The sequence below is a fragment of the Neophocaena asiaeorientalis genome, unplaced genomic scaffold (genome assembly GCF_003031525.2).
Source record: "Neophocaena asiaeorientalis asiaeorientalis breed wild unplaced genomic scaffold, Neophocaena_asiaeorientalis_V1.1 scaffold492, whole genome shotgun sequence".
NCBI lineage: Eukaryota > Metazoa > Chordata > Mammalia > Artiodactyla > Phocoenidae > Neophocaena > Neophocaena asiaeorientalis.
In genome coordinates this window covers 658300-672292 of record NW_020171985.1, presented here as the reverse complement: position 1 = coordinate 672292, position 13993 = coordinate 658300, and the positions used below count along the sequence as shown (strand labels likewise).

The window sequence follows — 13993 nt, the reverse complement described above, 5'->3', positions numbered from 1 at the left end:
TCCTGAATCATTTTGGGCGAAAGGCCACGATTGCTTGTTCCAGTCTTCCAACCCCATGACCATTAATAAGATTGGGTTCTGTCTAGGGTTGCCAGATAAAATTCAGGATCTTCAGTTAAATTTTAATTTCAAATAAACAACAAATAATTTTTTAGTATATGTATGAATTTGAGGCATACTTATACTAATTAATAATTTTTATTTATCTGAAATTCAAATTTAATTGGACATTCTATTTATATATTTTCTATTTATGTAAATATATATTCAATATATTTTTATTTGCCAAATCTGGAAACCCTATCTCATTCGAGCCAATAAGTACTCTTCAATGTCACTGTTGGTTTTGGGTCCCAGGGAGTGTGAGTTTGGGAATTGCACAGACAGCCAGGTTCAAATCCTGGCTCCTCCACTCAAGAGACAGAACTTTTTTTTTGGCCTCAGAATTCTTATCTATTAAATAGAAATGATAGCAATACCTCATGAGGTTGTTGGGAATATTAAAAGAGATGATATCTGCATAGTACTTAGTACAGGGTCTGGTACCTACTAAGCACTCAATAGCCGTTATCATTATTATTGTCAATTTTATACAGAACATTATGTGCACTGGCCAAGATTTAACCTAGTACTGTAAAATTCTACATTTACAGGATTAATTTGGGAATGGGACTCAGTGTCTCCTTTGGTGATGACCAATGCAAAGTGGCATCTAGCCCCTTCCTTTTTGTTTTTGAATACTTCTTTTGGCCCCATGTCATGAAATGCCCCAGATTCATTCTCTAATTGCTTTTTCCTTTTAATATAAAGGCTTTTTTGTGCATGTGTTTGGAGGTCACTTAGAATTCCTCAAGTTGGAAGCAACTGTCTTCCCCTAAGGAGGTGCCTGAGTGATTGAGAATCGCCTTTGAAATGCCACCTCAAGCCAACGAGTAATGAGTTTGGCTGATAAAAGGGAGCAGACCCTTTACATTCTCTTCTTTGACCCACCCATTCCCATCAAAACTGACCCACCCACTTTCCCATCTGTCCTGGCATCTAATCAGACATGCTAATGGCTAAAAAAGATTCTATTTAATCCCCCTCCCAAGATAGGCTTTTTTTCAAAACCCTAAACCTGAAAAAGTAAGCCTAACACTGGCTTCCTAGCAGATAAGGGTGACCACGTGGGACCCCTTAAATCACACCCAATTATCAGCAGCTTGTTCTGCCTGCTTTGCATGAATGGAAGGGAGCAGTAGCGCAAACAATCTAAGGATCATTGCCACTTGGTTTGGGAATGCACCACATGGTGTTGTTGTAGCTGATTTGCTTTGCTAGTTTTGTTCTACTCAAGCTAATATTGAGATTGGTTCACATTTGTGTGTGTGTGTGTGTGTGTGTGTGGTACGTGGGCCTCTGTTGTGGCCTCTCCCGTTGCGGAGCACAGGCTCCGGACACACAGGCTCAGCGGCCATGGCTCACGGGCCCAGCCGCTCCGTGGCACGTGGGATCTTCCCGGACCGGGGCACGAACCCGTGTCCCCTGCGTCGGCAGGCGGACCCCCAACCACTGCGCCACCAGGGAAGGCCCTGGTTCACATTTTTTAAGCTCATCTGGGCCAGGAGAGGGAAGAGATAGTGGTGTGGCCCACTCTGAGATGAAGGAAAACTGACCACCATCATGAAGGGGACGTGAACATTCTATGCGAGGGCTAACAGATCGAGAAGATCAGTGCAAAAGGATCAAGATAGAACTTTGCGAATTACACATGGGCAGAATAGGCCCACCTACCCCGTGGGCACTGAAAAGCCAGTCTTCCCAATGGCCTTCCCAGAATCTGAAATTCTCTTCATTAATAGCCTACATAAAGGGTGGTAATCATGCAATAACTATAGTTAAAGCCTTATGTAACCTAAGAGGAGTAACATTTCCTAGAAGACACATTAGCAGTTCATCTGACTAAATCATCAGTCACTATTGTCACCTTGTAGAAAAAGCACTGAAGGGGTGAGACACAAGACAGTTCTACCTTGATGGGGCCTGGGGTATACTAAGAAGCCCCTGGGCAGCTATGGTGGAAGTACAGGAGCACTTGGGTGATTTGGGGGGTGGGCTGGAAGGGTTGCTGAAGGAGAGTTAGACAACTTTCACCTCTTTCCTTCCCACGTTTTTCTTAGTTTGCTGCTCATGATAGACAGAGAGAATATGCAGATGTCTCAAATAAATTCTTCCCTTTCTTATTCTTTTCCTGCTGGGCAACTGGACTTTCAAGGGCTTCTAAAGATTTCAGAGATCGTCGGTTTTCTTTTTGTCCTTTAGAGCCTAACTATACATTGCATTTCCAACCCTACAAGCTGCAGCAAGGGACCGTGGGGCTATTGAAATTTCTTTCTCTTTTTCTCATTGCAGTCTGCTCCCAGTTCTCGAGAGGGGTGTATGCCATCTTTGGATTCTATGACCAGATGTCAATGAACACTCTGACCTCCTTCTGTGGAGCTCTGCACACATCCTTTGTCACACCCAGCTTCCCCACTGATGCAGATGTGCAGTTTGTCATCCAGATGCGCCCAGCCTTGAAGGGCGCTATTCTGAGTCTTTTGGGTCACTACAAGTGGGAGAAGTTTGTGTACCTTTACGACACAGAAAGAGGTAAGAAGAGGCATGTGCTCTCCTCTTTGAATATTCATGTAACAGTGGTGTTCAACCTTCCTCAACTCATGCTTGTCCCCTTCTCTTCCAATAAATCTCATATTCTTTTAAAATTGTAATTAATATTCAAAATGAATTTAAGAGTGAGGCCAAAAAAGAATCAAAACAATAGCAATTTTAGAATCTAGTTTTTCAAATTGTACATGTCCTCCCACCCCCAACTTTGAAAAGGGGTTTCAGATTATCCTCCTGGTTGAACCACTGTTGTTGAAAAAGAACCTTTCCCCCTCCCCAAAATAATTTATCTGGTTCACGTACACAAATTAAAAGCAGCTTAGTCTAAAATAGAGAGAGGCCTAAGCTGGAAAGGTTTTGGAGAATTAATCCTGCCAGAGACTATAATTATCCTGATCTCATAGATGAGAAAACTGAAGCCCAAAGAGGAAAAGTGCTTTTTCACACAGTAGTTTAACCACAGAGCTGGGACTGGTGGCAATGTCTCTGGCTTCCAGATCACATTAGGTGTCCAGATTATGGGGCTTCAACAATTATCTGATGGAAATAATGAATGGAGACTGGCTAAACCGGGTTTTTTGGGGGTGGATAGTTTTTCTAATAGTGAGACATATTCTATTGAATCTATTGAGGACAATTATATTGAAACAGTCTCAAAAATTAGGGGTCTGATCTTAAATAGTATACAGTTAGGTATACACATCATAATGCAGCTAAACAGACTCCTCTAAAACCCAGTTATCTTTGAGGGCTTCCTCAGTAAAAGCAAGGGATCCTATCACCGCGAGATTCCAAAAGATGACGTTACTTTATCACTTGTTTGCTTGGAATCCAGGTTATACACAGGGAATGGCTCTCTCTGACTCAGGACTTTCTGACTCAGAGAAAGAAGGAGCGAATGGAAGTCCTATATCTGCCTGAGGGGTCCCTGGAAATGACATGCTTATAGGTAACTTAACTTGAAGGGCCATTTTGTTTCTAGGAATCCAGAGTACTCTTCACTTCACTCTCATTTTGATTCATCATCAAACCCTGTCAGGAAACACTAAGGCCTGTATTCGCTTATGGTATTTACCTTCAGAATATTATCAAATTTCATGAACCTGAAGCAGGAGAGCAGAGTTCTAGTCCATGCTCTGCCACTAACTAGCTCTCTGACCTTGACCAACTCATTCAATCTCTCTTGGCCTTGATCTCCTCACCGAAGCTATGTCCCTTCTTAATGTAATATCTATGACTTTTTAAATATTATACTAGACATAGGACACTTTGTATCTTATTACTAATCCTAACTTACATCTTATCAGTTAATTAGTCAACCAATCTACAAGCTGTTATCAATCCTCAATGGTTTATTCAAATCTTGTGATACATGCTTATATAATACTGTTCCAGTAGGGGTAGACAGAAAAGGACATCCATGAAACAATTCATGAACAACTTTCAGAGCAAAGTATCAAACTCAGTACCAAACTGAGTGCTACACTACAGATTCTGATTGCTATGAGAATTGTGAAAAGGTAGCACTAGAGTTTTTGAAGGCTGGCTAGAGGAGCCAGGCCTTAAAGGATGTGTAAGCTGTGGATTGGAAGAGAAGAAGGAAATGGACTTTGGGGAAGAGGAAAAGAACGTGAACAAAGGGCAGAATCGGGAAGGAGTGCTGTGTGTTCCTACAGACCTTTGCCTGACTAGAGTACCAAAATAGTTTGAATGTTCTAATTCACAGTTTCCTAAATTTTAATGCATTTCATTTCTTTCAAACACTGAGGATGAATTAGCCTATTTCCATGTACTATATACAGTGTAGTCTGGTGCATAAAAATCTAATTTTCAGAACTGAAGTTTGTAAATTAGACAGCTTCTCTCCTGAAACTTTTTAAAACTAAATATCAGCTCTGCTAATGCTGTAGCCTCTCATTTATTGAAAAGCAGGAGACACAAGTTAATGTGTTCTCTCCTCCTCTCCCATGACCCTCCTTTGCCCATTAGCTCTCTATTAGAGGAAAGGAAGCAAAAGTCCATCTCTGTCTGTTTCTTAATCTGCATTTTTTTCTCAAATCATCTCACTAAATAGTTTGTTCAATTCTATGGTCTTAGAGCCAAAAGAAACCTTTCTGACTTGTGTGTGTTCATATTTTTTCCTCTATAGCCATTTAGCTGGTGGGATTAATCTGCTCTGCTTAAGAAGTACTTTCCATAAAGTTTTAGACTAATTTCCTCCTTGGGAAGCCTTCTTAAAACACTGCATATTATGACCCTGTTCCAAAAGTTTCAATGGTTTCTATTGCCCACATTGAAAAGTGAAAGTAAGTCTATTTCTTAAGACTCGACATAATTATGCATCAACCAACCAACGAACCTGTTGTCTTAACATTATGTTACTAATGAGAACTTTCCACTGCAGGCAGCTCCCATTTTCCACTGTTGCCCAAATGTGCCAGAACCGTACTTGCCTCAGCAACTGCACTTCTACTACCTGGAATTCTTTCCACCTTGATTATGAAAATCCTTCCTTGCCTATCCTTCCGTTTTTCAAAACCCACTTCAAACTCTACCTCTCCAAGGTAGCTTTCCCTGACCACTCCAGTGCACAATGATTCATTCATTCATTCATTCAATAGGCGGCAAGGTTAAAATGATGAACAAGATAGACATGTCTCCTGCTGTTATAAAGCTTACAGTCTAATAAGGGAGATAGAAAAAAAAAATAAGTAAGCCAACAAATAAAATAATTATATATTTAGGTAAGGTGCTATGAAAGAAACGAAGAGACAGATACTAATGGATAGGACCTAATTTTAAAAGGATTCTCAGTGACAGCCTCATTGAGAAGGGGCATTTAAGCTGAGAACTAAAGAAGTAGAAGGAGACAGCCATTTGAAGAATATAGAGAAAGAGTTTTCAAGCAGTGGAAATAGCAAGTGCAAAGGCCCTGCGGCAGGGAAGAGCTTGGTATGTTTGAGGAACTGAAAGAAGACAAGTGTAGCTAAAGGGTAGTGAGGAGGTTGCGAGTGGCCTAAGATGAGACTATAAAGGTAAACAGAAGCCAGATCATAGCCATGGAGTACAGACAGGAGCCAAGATAAGGAATATGAATTTTATTCTAACTGCAATGTGAAGTCATTGGAAGATTCTGAGCAGGGGAGTCACATGATCTCATTTAAGTTTCTGTAGAGAATGGAGTGTGGTGCAAGAGTGAAGGAAAGGAAATGAATTAAAAGGCCATTGTGGTCATCCAGGCGAGAAATGATGGCAGCTTAGACTAGACTGGAGATGGAGAAAAGTAGACAGAGTTGAAGTGTATTTTGGACACGGAATCAACAGAACTTGGTGACAGACTGACTGTGGCACGTGAGGGAAAGAAAGGATTCGTGGGTGACTACTAAGCTTTTGGCTTGAGAGACTGGGTAAGGTGGCGATGCTATTTACTGCGGTGACTGAGGGCAGGAGGTGAAGCAGTCTTAAGGAGCAGAGACCTTGCCCACCTCTGAATGCCCACAGAACGCTTTTGTCCATATCATTCACTTGGCACTTACCTGCTTTCTGTTGTTATCTCACTGGGTCTGCTATCTACCTTCCCAGGAGCTTCTCTCCATTATGATAGTCAACAATTGCTTAGCCCCTAGGTTTAGACTGTGCTTCCTCTGGTTTCTAGCACAGGCCTGAGTCCATATTTAGTGTTTTCCCAATTCCATTAGTGATTCATCCAGAATAAGCCCACGTCTTTTTTTTTAATGTTGGACTGAAAGAAAGAGACAGAAAAACCAAGAAGGGAGGGAGGGAGGATTAGAGGGAAGGAAGGAAGGAAGGAGGGAGGGAGAGAAGGAAGGAAGGAGGGAGGGAAGAAGGAAGGAAGGAAGGAAACAAAGGAAAGGAAAGGAAAGGAAGGGAAAGGGAAAAAAGGAGGGAGGGAGGGAGGAAGGGAGGGAAGAAGGAAAGAAGAAAGAAAGAAAGAAAGAGAGAAAGAAAGAAAGAAGAAAGAAAGAAAGAAAGAGAGAGAGAGACAGGGAGGGAGGGAGGAAGGAAGGAAAGAGAAAACCCAATTTATAACTGAAACTATGTGGTATCATTCTTTAAAATATTCAATAATGTATCTCTTCTGCATTTTCTCTTTTTCTACAATGATCATCTCTTGCTTCAGTAATAAACATTATGGGGAGAAATTACAACTGCAAAGTGTAATTTTAGAAGTTTTTAGATTACATAAGAGAGAAATGAAAGACAGAGACAGAAGGGAGCACCTATAATTACATTAAAATAAGCTAAATATACAAATGATGTGACTCCACTGCATAAGGGCAGGGATGAGTGAGGAGCTGAGAAATGGGTTAAACACTTGAGGTCATTTAAAAGATTTACAGCACAATCAGGGTAATTTTATCTCTGAAATTATGAAACATTGAGTGGATTTCAAGGCTTTGTTGGTTACACTTTGACTTCTGTCTGCTGAGTAAGGTCTGATTCTGTGTTTGCAGGTCATCACTTTGCTTAGTTACTAAAATCACCACCCTGGTTTGTTAATACAAAGCTGAAATTTATGCTCTTGGTGCTATATACATCAAAAGTGAGCTCTTGGGAAAGTCATGAGGTTTACTAAGTGTGATATCTGCCCCCTTTGTACCCTCTTCTCTTTATCGACCCCCTTTTTTTACTTGTCTATGCCTGCCCTCTCTGGCTTGACAGCTCTGTCCTAACCTGCCTCTACACCTCCATAAAAACTCTTCCACTTTGCTATTAGACCTACCTTTTGGGTGCAAGTGACCTAGCTCTCTGTGGTGCTAACATTTCCCCCAGAGCAGCAGCTTGCTTGAGAACTGCAGCCAGACTCTCTCGTGCACCTGACAACTCTCCTCGGCTTCAATGGGCACAGCCCACAGAGATGAAAGAATCCGGCCCAGCCTGTGGCTCTCAGCTTAGATAATGAGATAATAGCTCTAAGTGCCCTTTGAGGCAACTAGTCCCTGCCTTCTTGTCAGTGTTCAATAAACTCCTGCTGTTTCCTATTCTCAACCTGAAACTCCCTACTCAGTTCCCAGGTAACTCTCAGGAAGTCACCTGCCTTCTAACAGACCTTTCTGTTTGCTCTAGAAGGTTGTGTCAGGAACGTGGGCAGTGACAACAAGTAGTCGGTCAGTCAACAAGCAATTATTGGGCGTTTCCTAGGGCTGGCTTGTGCTAGGCCACTGGCAGTGTTCAAGCAGAATTCGGGTCCTGCCTTTGAGGAGCTGACAATCCTGTTGCGGAAGCAGTGATTTATCTCAGGGGCCTGGAAAAATTAATTTTTAACGCAACTGTTGCCCCATCCACCAACGAAACTTGCATTCATTAGAGCAGGCACCTCGTGAAACGACTGAAGTGTTGCCAGAGAGCCGGGAAGATGGGAAAATGTTAAAATATCCTGAAGGGCTTAAGAGGTAAAGAGATTCTCCGAGACAAGGAGAAAGGGCCTTTCCTCAGAGGACCGGGAATGTTTTCAGATTGGCTGGATTTAAACTCTACTGAGAGGCAAGCAGGGCTTCAGTCCCTCGCACCTTCCTGCATGCTGTCGTTTACAACCTACTTACATAACCTGGCTTCATCCCTTCCATCCAGTTCTGCTTTCCCAAATAAGGCACAGACTCACTCTCTCTCTCTCTGCCTGTCTCTCTCCCTTCCTCCATGCTTCACCCTCTCTCTCCCTTTCTACACACTCACAGACACGGGCACGCATGCGCACATGCATGGACAGGCACACATCCCAGTACCAATCAGTGGTACAAACCAACAAACCCCTATTATTGTCATTTTATTATCTTAGTTTGATAAGAGCAGCTGCCATTTTTAAAGCATTTATTATGTACTAGACCCCAAGTTTATGAATTACCACATTTAATCCTCACGGCATCCCCGTATCTTTACAACAGAAGGAAACCAAGGCACAAAAAGATTCAGTGATGGCTCCTAGGGACCACAGAGCTTAGTGTGCCAAAGCAATGAAAGCCAGGAGTTCAACCAAGGCCTGCCACACTCAGCAGTCTGTGTGTGCTGTTCACTGGGCTGCCATATTGCCTCCCACACTTTTAACATTGAAACTGCGATTAGCTCTTCCCTTCAGCCATTCTTCAAAGGACCTGTTACCTAGACCCTGCCTGTCCTAGTTACCTGCCTGTGGATGCACTCCAGTTGTCCATTTCTTTCTGAAAGCCTGGTGTCCACAAAAGAACACAAGAGCCTTTGGTCCCAGAGTCCCAGGGATCCAGATAGGCAGCAGGTAAAAAAAAAAATCGAGGTTAAGGGGTAGATGGGGAGCAGAAGGAGTAAATGCAGCCAGACAGGTGGGTTTGCCCACAGTGCGCACTCGTGGAATGCTGTGCTGTGGACCTGACTCTGAGGTGAATCTGAACTCGTAGATTCCTCTCTGGGGCAAAGCCGCTTCCAGAGCCCAGAAAAATCTAAACCTGCAGGTCGTCATCACTACGGGACTGTTTTTGGTTGGAGAAGAAGAAAGCAAGGAGAGACTGACGATAGGTTCTACCATAGCTACTTGGCAGGAAGTTTAAAGAAAGTAGCAGGTAATGGTTAAAAAAAAAGAAAAAGACGGATTATCACGGATTTTTTTTTCTCCTCCACTTTAAGAACTGATTAAAGGATTGAGAAGGTAACAGATGGCTACTATTCTAGTCATGTCTAGTTTCCTTTTGGGAAAAACGAAGCCAAAAGCATTTTTATTGAAATTCAAGCTACTTTTTACATCTGAATGAATTAGGAAGACCCAGAGAGTACATTCTCTGGTGAGAGACAGATACTAAATTCCCCTGTTTGAGCAGCAATAGTCAGGGCTGACAGTGCCTGAGACATCTGGTAGTTTCTGCGGCCTGTCTAATCTATTGTGATGACGCTTCCACTATGAGAGCATCTCGAGAGCCTGCACAATAATAATGAATGACTATTTGGACCGCATTATGCATAAAAGACTGTACATCTGTCTGTAATGAGAATTTCATTGAAAATGAAAATACTAAAGCTGTCATATTTTTTAATATTTCGATTTGCACATCCTTCACTGTTTTGGGGCATAACAAGAGAAACTGCCGAGAAACCTGTTGTCAGCTCTTGAAATAAATTATCATTTAAACGCTTCCTCTCCACAAAGGTTATTAGCTTAGTAGCTGGTTCCTGGGGTTGGACCATCAGTTGGGGAGAAAAATCACTAGACATTAAACTACCCTTTCAAAAAACTACCCTGAATGTTCGTTACTGTGGTAATTGTTCTTTCAACTTAACATATTCCATTGTATCTCCCCAATGCTGCAGATTAGACAGAAGCGACTATTAATAAATGCTGTCATATTTTACAGCTGTCATGCAAAGCTGAAAAAAGGCTTTGCTGTGATTAGATCCTGTTTACTGTAATATTTCTAGCTCAGACTCGGAAAGGCAGCTGTCCTATAAAGGTATTTTCCATAAGTAGAATATTTCTCCATCAAATGACATGACTAATTTTAATGTATCGTTAACTCCTTGGTGGCAGTGAATCTGAGGCTGAATTGACTTTACAGCCAGAGATACATCCCTCACCAGAGACACCCTAAGCTAAAATGTCAATTTTTTTCTCTCGGGTTGTCCTTCATATTCAGAGCTGTTGCTTTAAGTAGTCCCCTCCTCCGTAAAAGGACGAATTTGCATGGGTTTATCCGCCTTCTTTTGCCCCGTCCCTCTTGTGACTGATTGCATTGTTTGCAAGGCAGCTGGTCAGGATTTAGGCTAGGAATGACACTTCAGTGGGCTAGCTAGTAATTCTGCTTCGTGAGCTCAAATGCCACTGTATGAGTGAAAGAAATAGATCTCTAGCCCCCCTACCATGCAGTAGCTGTTTGTAATGGTATTCACATCTCTGCAAAAAGGAGGTGACAGCTGGCAGGGTTGCTTTCGCCCTGACCTTCCGTTGCTTTTCATCAAGCTCTTTGAGGAATTAACCCTCACTCACTAAGCTGAATATCTAGTTTTCAATGAATGGGTGATTGTTACACCATCAAGGAGTAACTGACGTGTCCCATAAATCCCCGGTGGAGCCTGAGCTCGGTCTTTGAGAAGGCTCTTCTAAATGTTCCCTGGGGAAGAGACAGACTGTGATGTAGATCTACAACTGTGACTTTGAGGTTTGTCTCCTGGAGGCCCCTGAGACAACAATTAAAGCCAGGGCAGGTTTGCTGTGGAAGTGAAACAAAAGAATGCATGTGATGTCTTTTGCACCAAGCTGAACACGGTAACATGCTCAATAAATTTTACCTCTTACTATTTTAACAGTGGTCCTCCATGCGGAGGGAGGGTGATTTTCCCCCTGCAGGGGACATTTGGCAATGTCTAGAGACATTTTTCGTAGTGGGTAGAGGACAGGAATGCTGCTAAACATCCTACAGTGCACAGGATAGCACCCCACCCCCAAAGAATTATTCAGACCAAAATATCAATAGTGCCAAGGTGGCAGCAGGGTCAAAGGACAAATGGTTGCAAGAATTCCTCAAGGGGTTGTAATGAACCAATGTAGCATTTATTGAGTGTCTCTTACTGTGCCTAAATTGGTGTTAAGAGTTAAGTAGAAGGTGGAGTCTTTAGCCTTGAAGAACTTACATTATGGTCAGAGAGCCGGTATAAGATTTATGTACAGATTTGAAGTACTGTGAGAGTCCAAATAAGAAAGAGTTCACAATAAGCCAGATGGACCCATCAGGGAAGGCTCCATGGAAGCAGTTAAACATTTTTCTGAGCCCACCACCCAACTGCCTTCCCTAGCAATGACCTTGCTTTGATGGCTAAGGCCAAGTGGTTATCTAGAACCAAAACAACATGGCATTCCCATCAATGTTCCCAAAAGTCAGAGCTTAGGGCAAGAAACACAATTAAAAGAAAAACCAAAAAGGGAACAACGTTCCTTTTACTAAATGGAAAGCAATTACAGAGCTGATGAAAATAGGCAGTAAACAAAAGGAGGGAGGGAAATACTGGCAAAATTCCATTTTCCCAACTAATCCTGTAGCAAAAGTGCAATTTGCAACAAAATCAACAGTGCCCTCGCCCTCTCTCTTGCAGTCAAACACATTGTTTGGCATCAGCACGGCTACACGTGATGCCTTAGCAGTAAAGTTTACAGAAGCTAGGAAGACAGAATATGATTGGCCGGGGCGGGGGCGGGGGGTGGGGCAGCGGTTAAGGTGGAGCACAGCTCACTCCTTCCCCCCTCCTCCCCCCACAGTCTCTGTGGAACACCCTCATTCAGGGGGAAAAGAGGGGCACAAATAAAGACTATAGCACTCCCAGTCTCCCTGAATCCTTTCCAATCAATAAGTTGCCAGTGTCAACTGCTGTCCTGCTTTGTCGACTCCACAAACGATCTGATTAATTCTCTGTGCTAACTGCCTCAGCGGGCTCTCTCGGCAGTAGAACAGAGGCTAATTAAGATCATGTCAGGCGAGGAGGCTGACAGGTTGTGTTCCTGGGCCACACTGAACTTTTAGAGGGTGCTTCAACTTCACCGCAGGCAGGCAGTGCTTGGCCAGGCACCGATTCCATAGCAGGCTTCTCATTTATTTCCCCGATTCCTGAATCAACTGGCCTCCGTTTTGTCAAGGATTTACGTCCTTCTCCTTGGGGTAATTAGCTGCCACTGTGTTCACTTTGAATTGCATTATTTCAGCTTCCTTTCATTTGAATTTTTACTATGTTCGTAAACAGAGATAACAGTTAATAGTGGGGTCATTTTCCCTCCTAAATCACGTGTGTGTGTGTGTGTGTGTGTGTGTGTGTGTGTCTTAGCAGCATATAGCCCATAGAGGTGAGTTTAGGACAGATAAAGGAAGCCTTACTTCTCACAGCAGGTAGAAAATGGAGGAAACATATGGAACTCATTACACCAAGTGGTGGATTAGACTGAAAATATAAATAGCTTCCCTCTCCCCCTAAATAAAGGCTTAGATGAATTCATGGATGACAGACCCATAATGAGTTATTAAGGGAAAGAGATGTTCGGAGATTTCTCTAAACTGAGGTTGACACACTTTGCAAAGTAGACTCAATGGGCCACATTTGCCTTCCCATAGGAACATGGTCACACAGAGTACGGGCATTTATGTCCAGAGCTTTTAAAGGTAATTTCAAGAGTCTGTTATGTATCTAAGAAGTGGGGAGGAATGCTGAGAAACAGAACGCTCTCCAGAAACATTCTGTCTCTTCTCATGTGATCAGAGCCTCCAACCACACATCAAGAACACCCGGTTGTGAGAGGTGATTGGCTCAGTTAAGGATGTTGAAGAAAAGCATCATCAAACCATATCCTCAGTTCCATGCCCAGCACTTCTACTAAGTAGCCATGTGATCCTGGGCAAGTCATATAGCCTTTCTGGTCCTCAGATCCCACATCTGTAAAATGAGGGCGCGGACTCAATCGTTCTTCAACCAACAGCTCCTGAGTGCAGGGATTCTGTGTCAGAGACATTACTGGGATTATGGAAGTGAATGAAACAGAGTGCCTGCTCTTAATAAGATCACAGTTTAGAAGGGGAGCAGAGACAGGTTAATAAGTAAGTAGAATCTAGAGTGATTCTTTTAGGTTCTAAAATTTTGTGAGCTATTATAGCACTTCCATTTATAATGACGCCAGAACTCTTTTTCAAATGACCACTCTTAGGGAGGGTTATGGAGACACAAATAATCACCCACATTGGCTTTGGAAATTAGCCAGATACCCTCTCAGCACACTCTTGTTTTTTATTGCTCATCCCTTAGTGCTCAGCCCTTAACCTTTCTAGGACCCTGCTAGGTAGAGGAGAAAAGGAGACAATGCTTCATTGGTAGATTAGCATATCCCAGTAGATCTTAAAACCCTTCCTGGCAGATCTCCAAGTTCGGGACTGCCACGACTCACTTCTAACAAGGTTTGCTGGGATTCTCAACAGGGCCTCCCCTCCATTCAACATCTTGAAGCCAATACCCCTCACGTTCTTAAAATGACAATCTCATCCGTAATCTCAAGGCTTCTGTAAAATGTGTGCATTGTTTCCTACCAAAAATGACATGAATTTCTAGCATAATAGATAATGCAGTTTTGTTTGTTGAATATATCCAGTTTCTCTAAAGATTCAAAATGCTTCACTAGGCAGGACAGTTACAGTTTTACATGGGCTTTCCAGAGGTTCTCCCCAAGTCTAGATCCATATATCTAGTTTTTCCCTAAAACCTTTTCCTTGATGCTCCACCAGTACCTCAAACTCAACCTGACAAACTCTGAACTTTCATCTTCCCAGAAAACCCTCTGCTCCACCTATGTTCCCAGGCTCGATGAATGGCACTGCCCAGCTGCCTGAAGCAGAAA

The 13993-nt window shown here is 42.7% G+C and overlaps 1 protein-coding gene across 1 annotated transcript in view; it reads left to right on the top strand.

The window, feature by feature from the left end:
- GRIA3 (glutamate ionotropic receptor AMPA type subunit 3) overlaps nucleotides 1–13993 on the top strand; it is a 278754-nt gene that overhangs the window by 70210 nt on the left and 194551 nt on the right. Inside the window, exon 3 of the mRNA XM_024747199.1 lies at nucleotides 2392–2631. Coding sequence (XP_024602967.1) covers nucleotides 2392–2631 — 240 coding nt within the window. The remainder of the gene's footprint in view (nucleotides 1–2391; nucleotides 2632–13993) is intronic.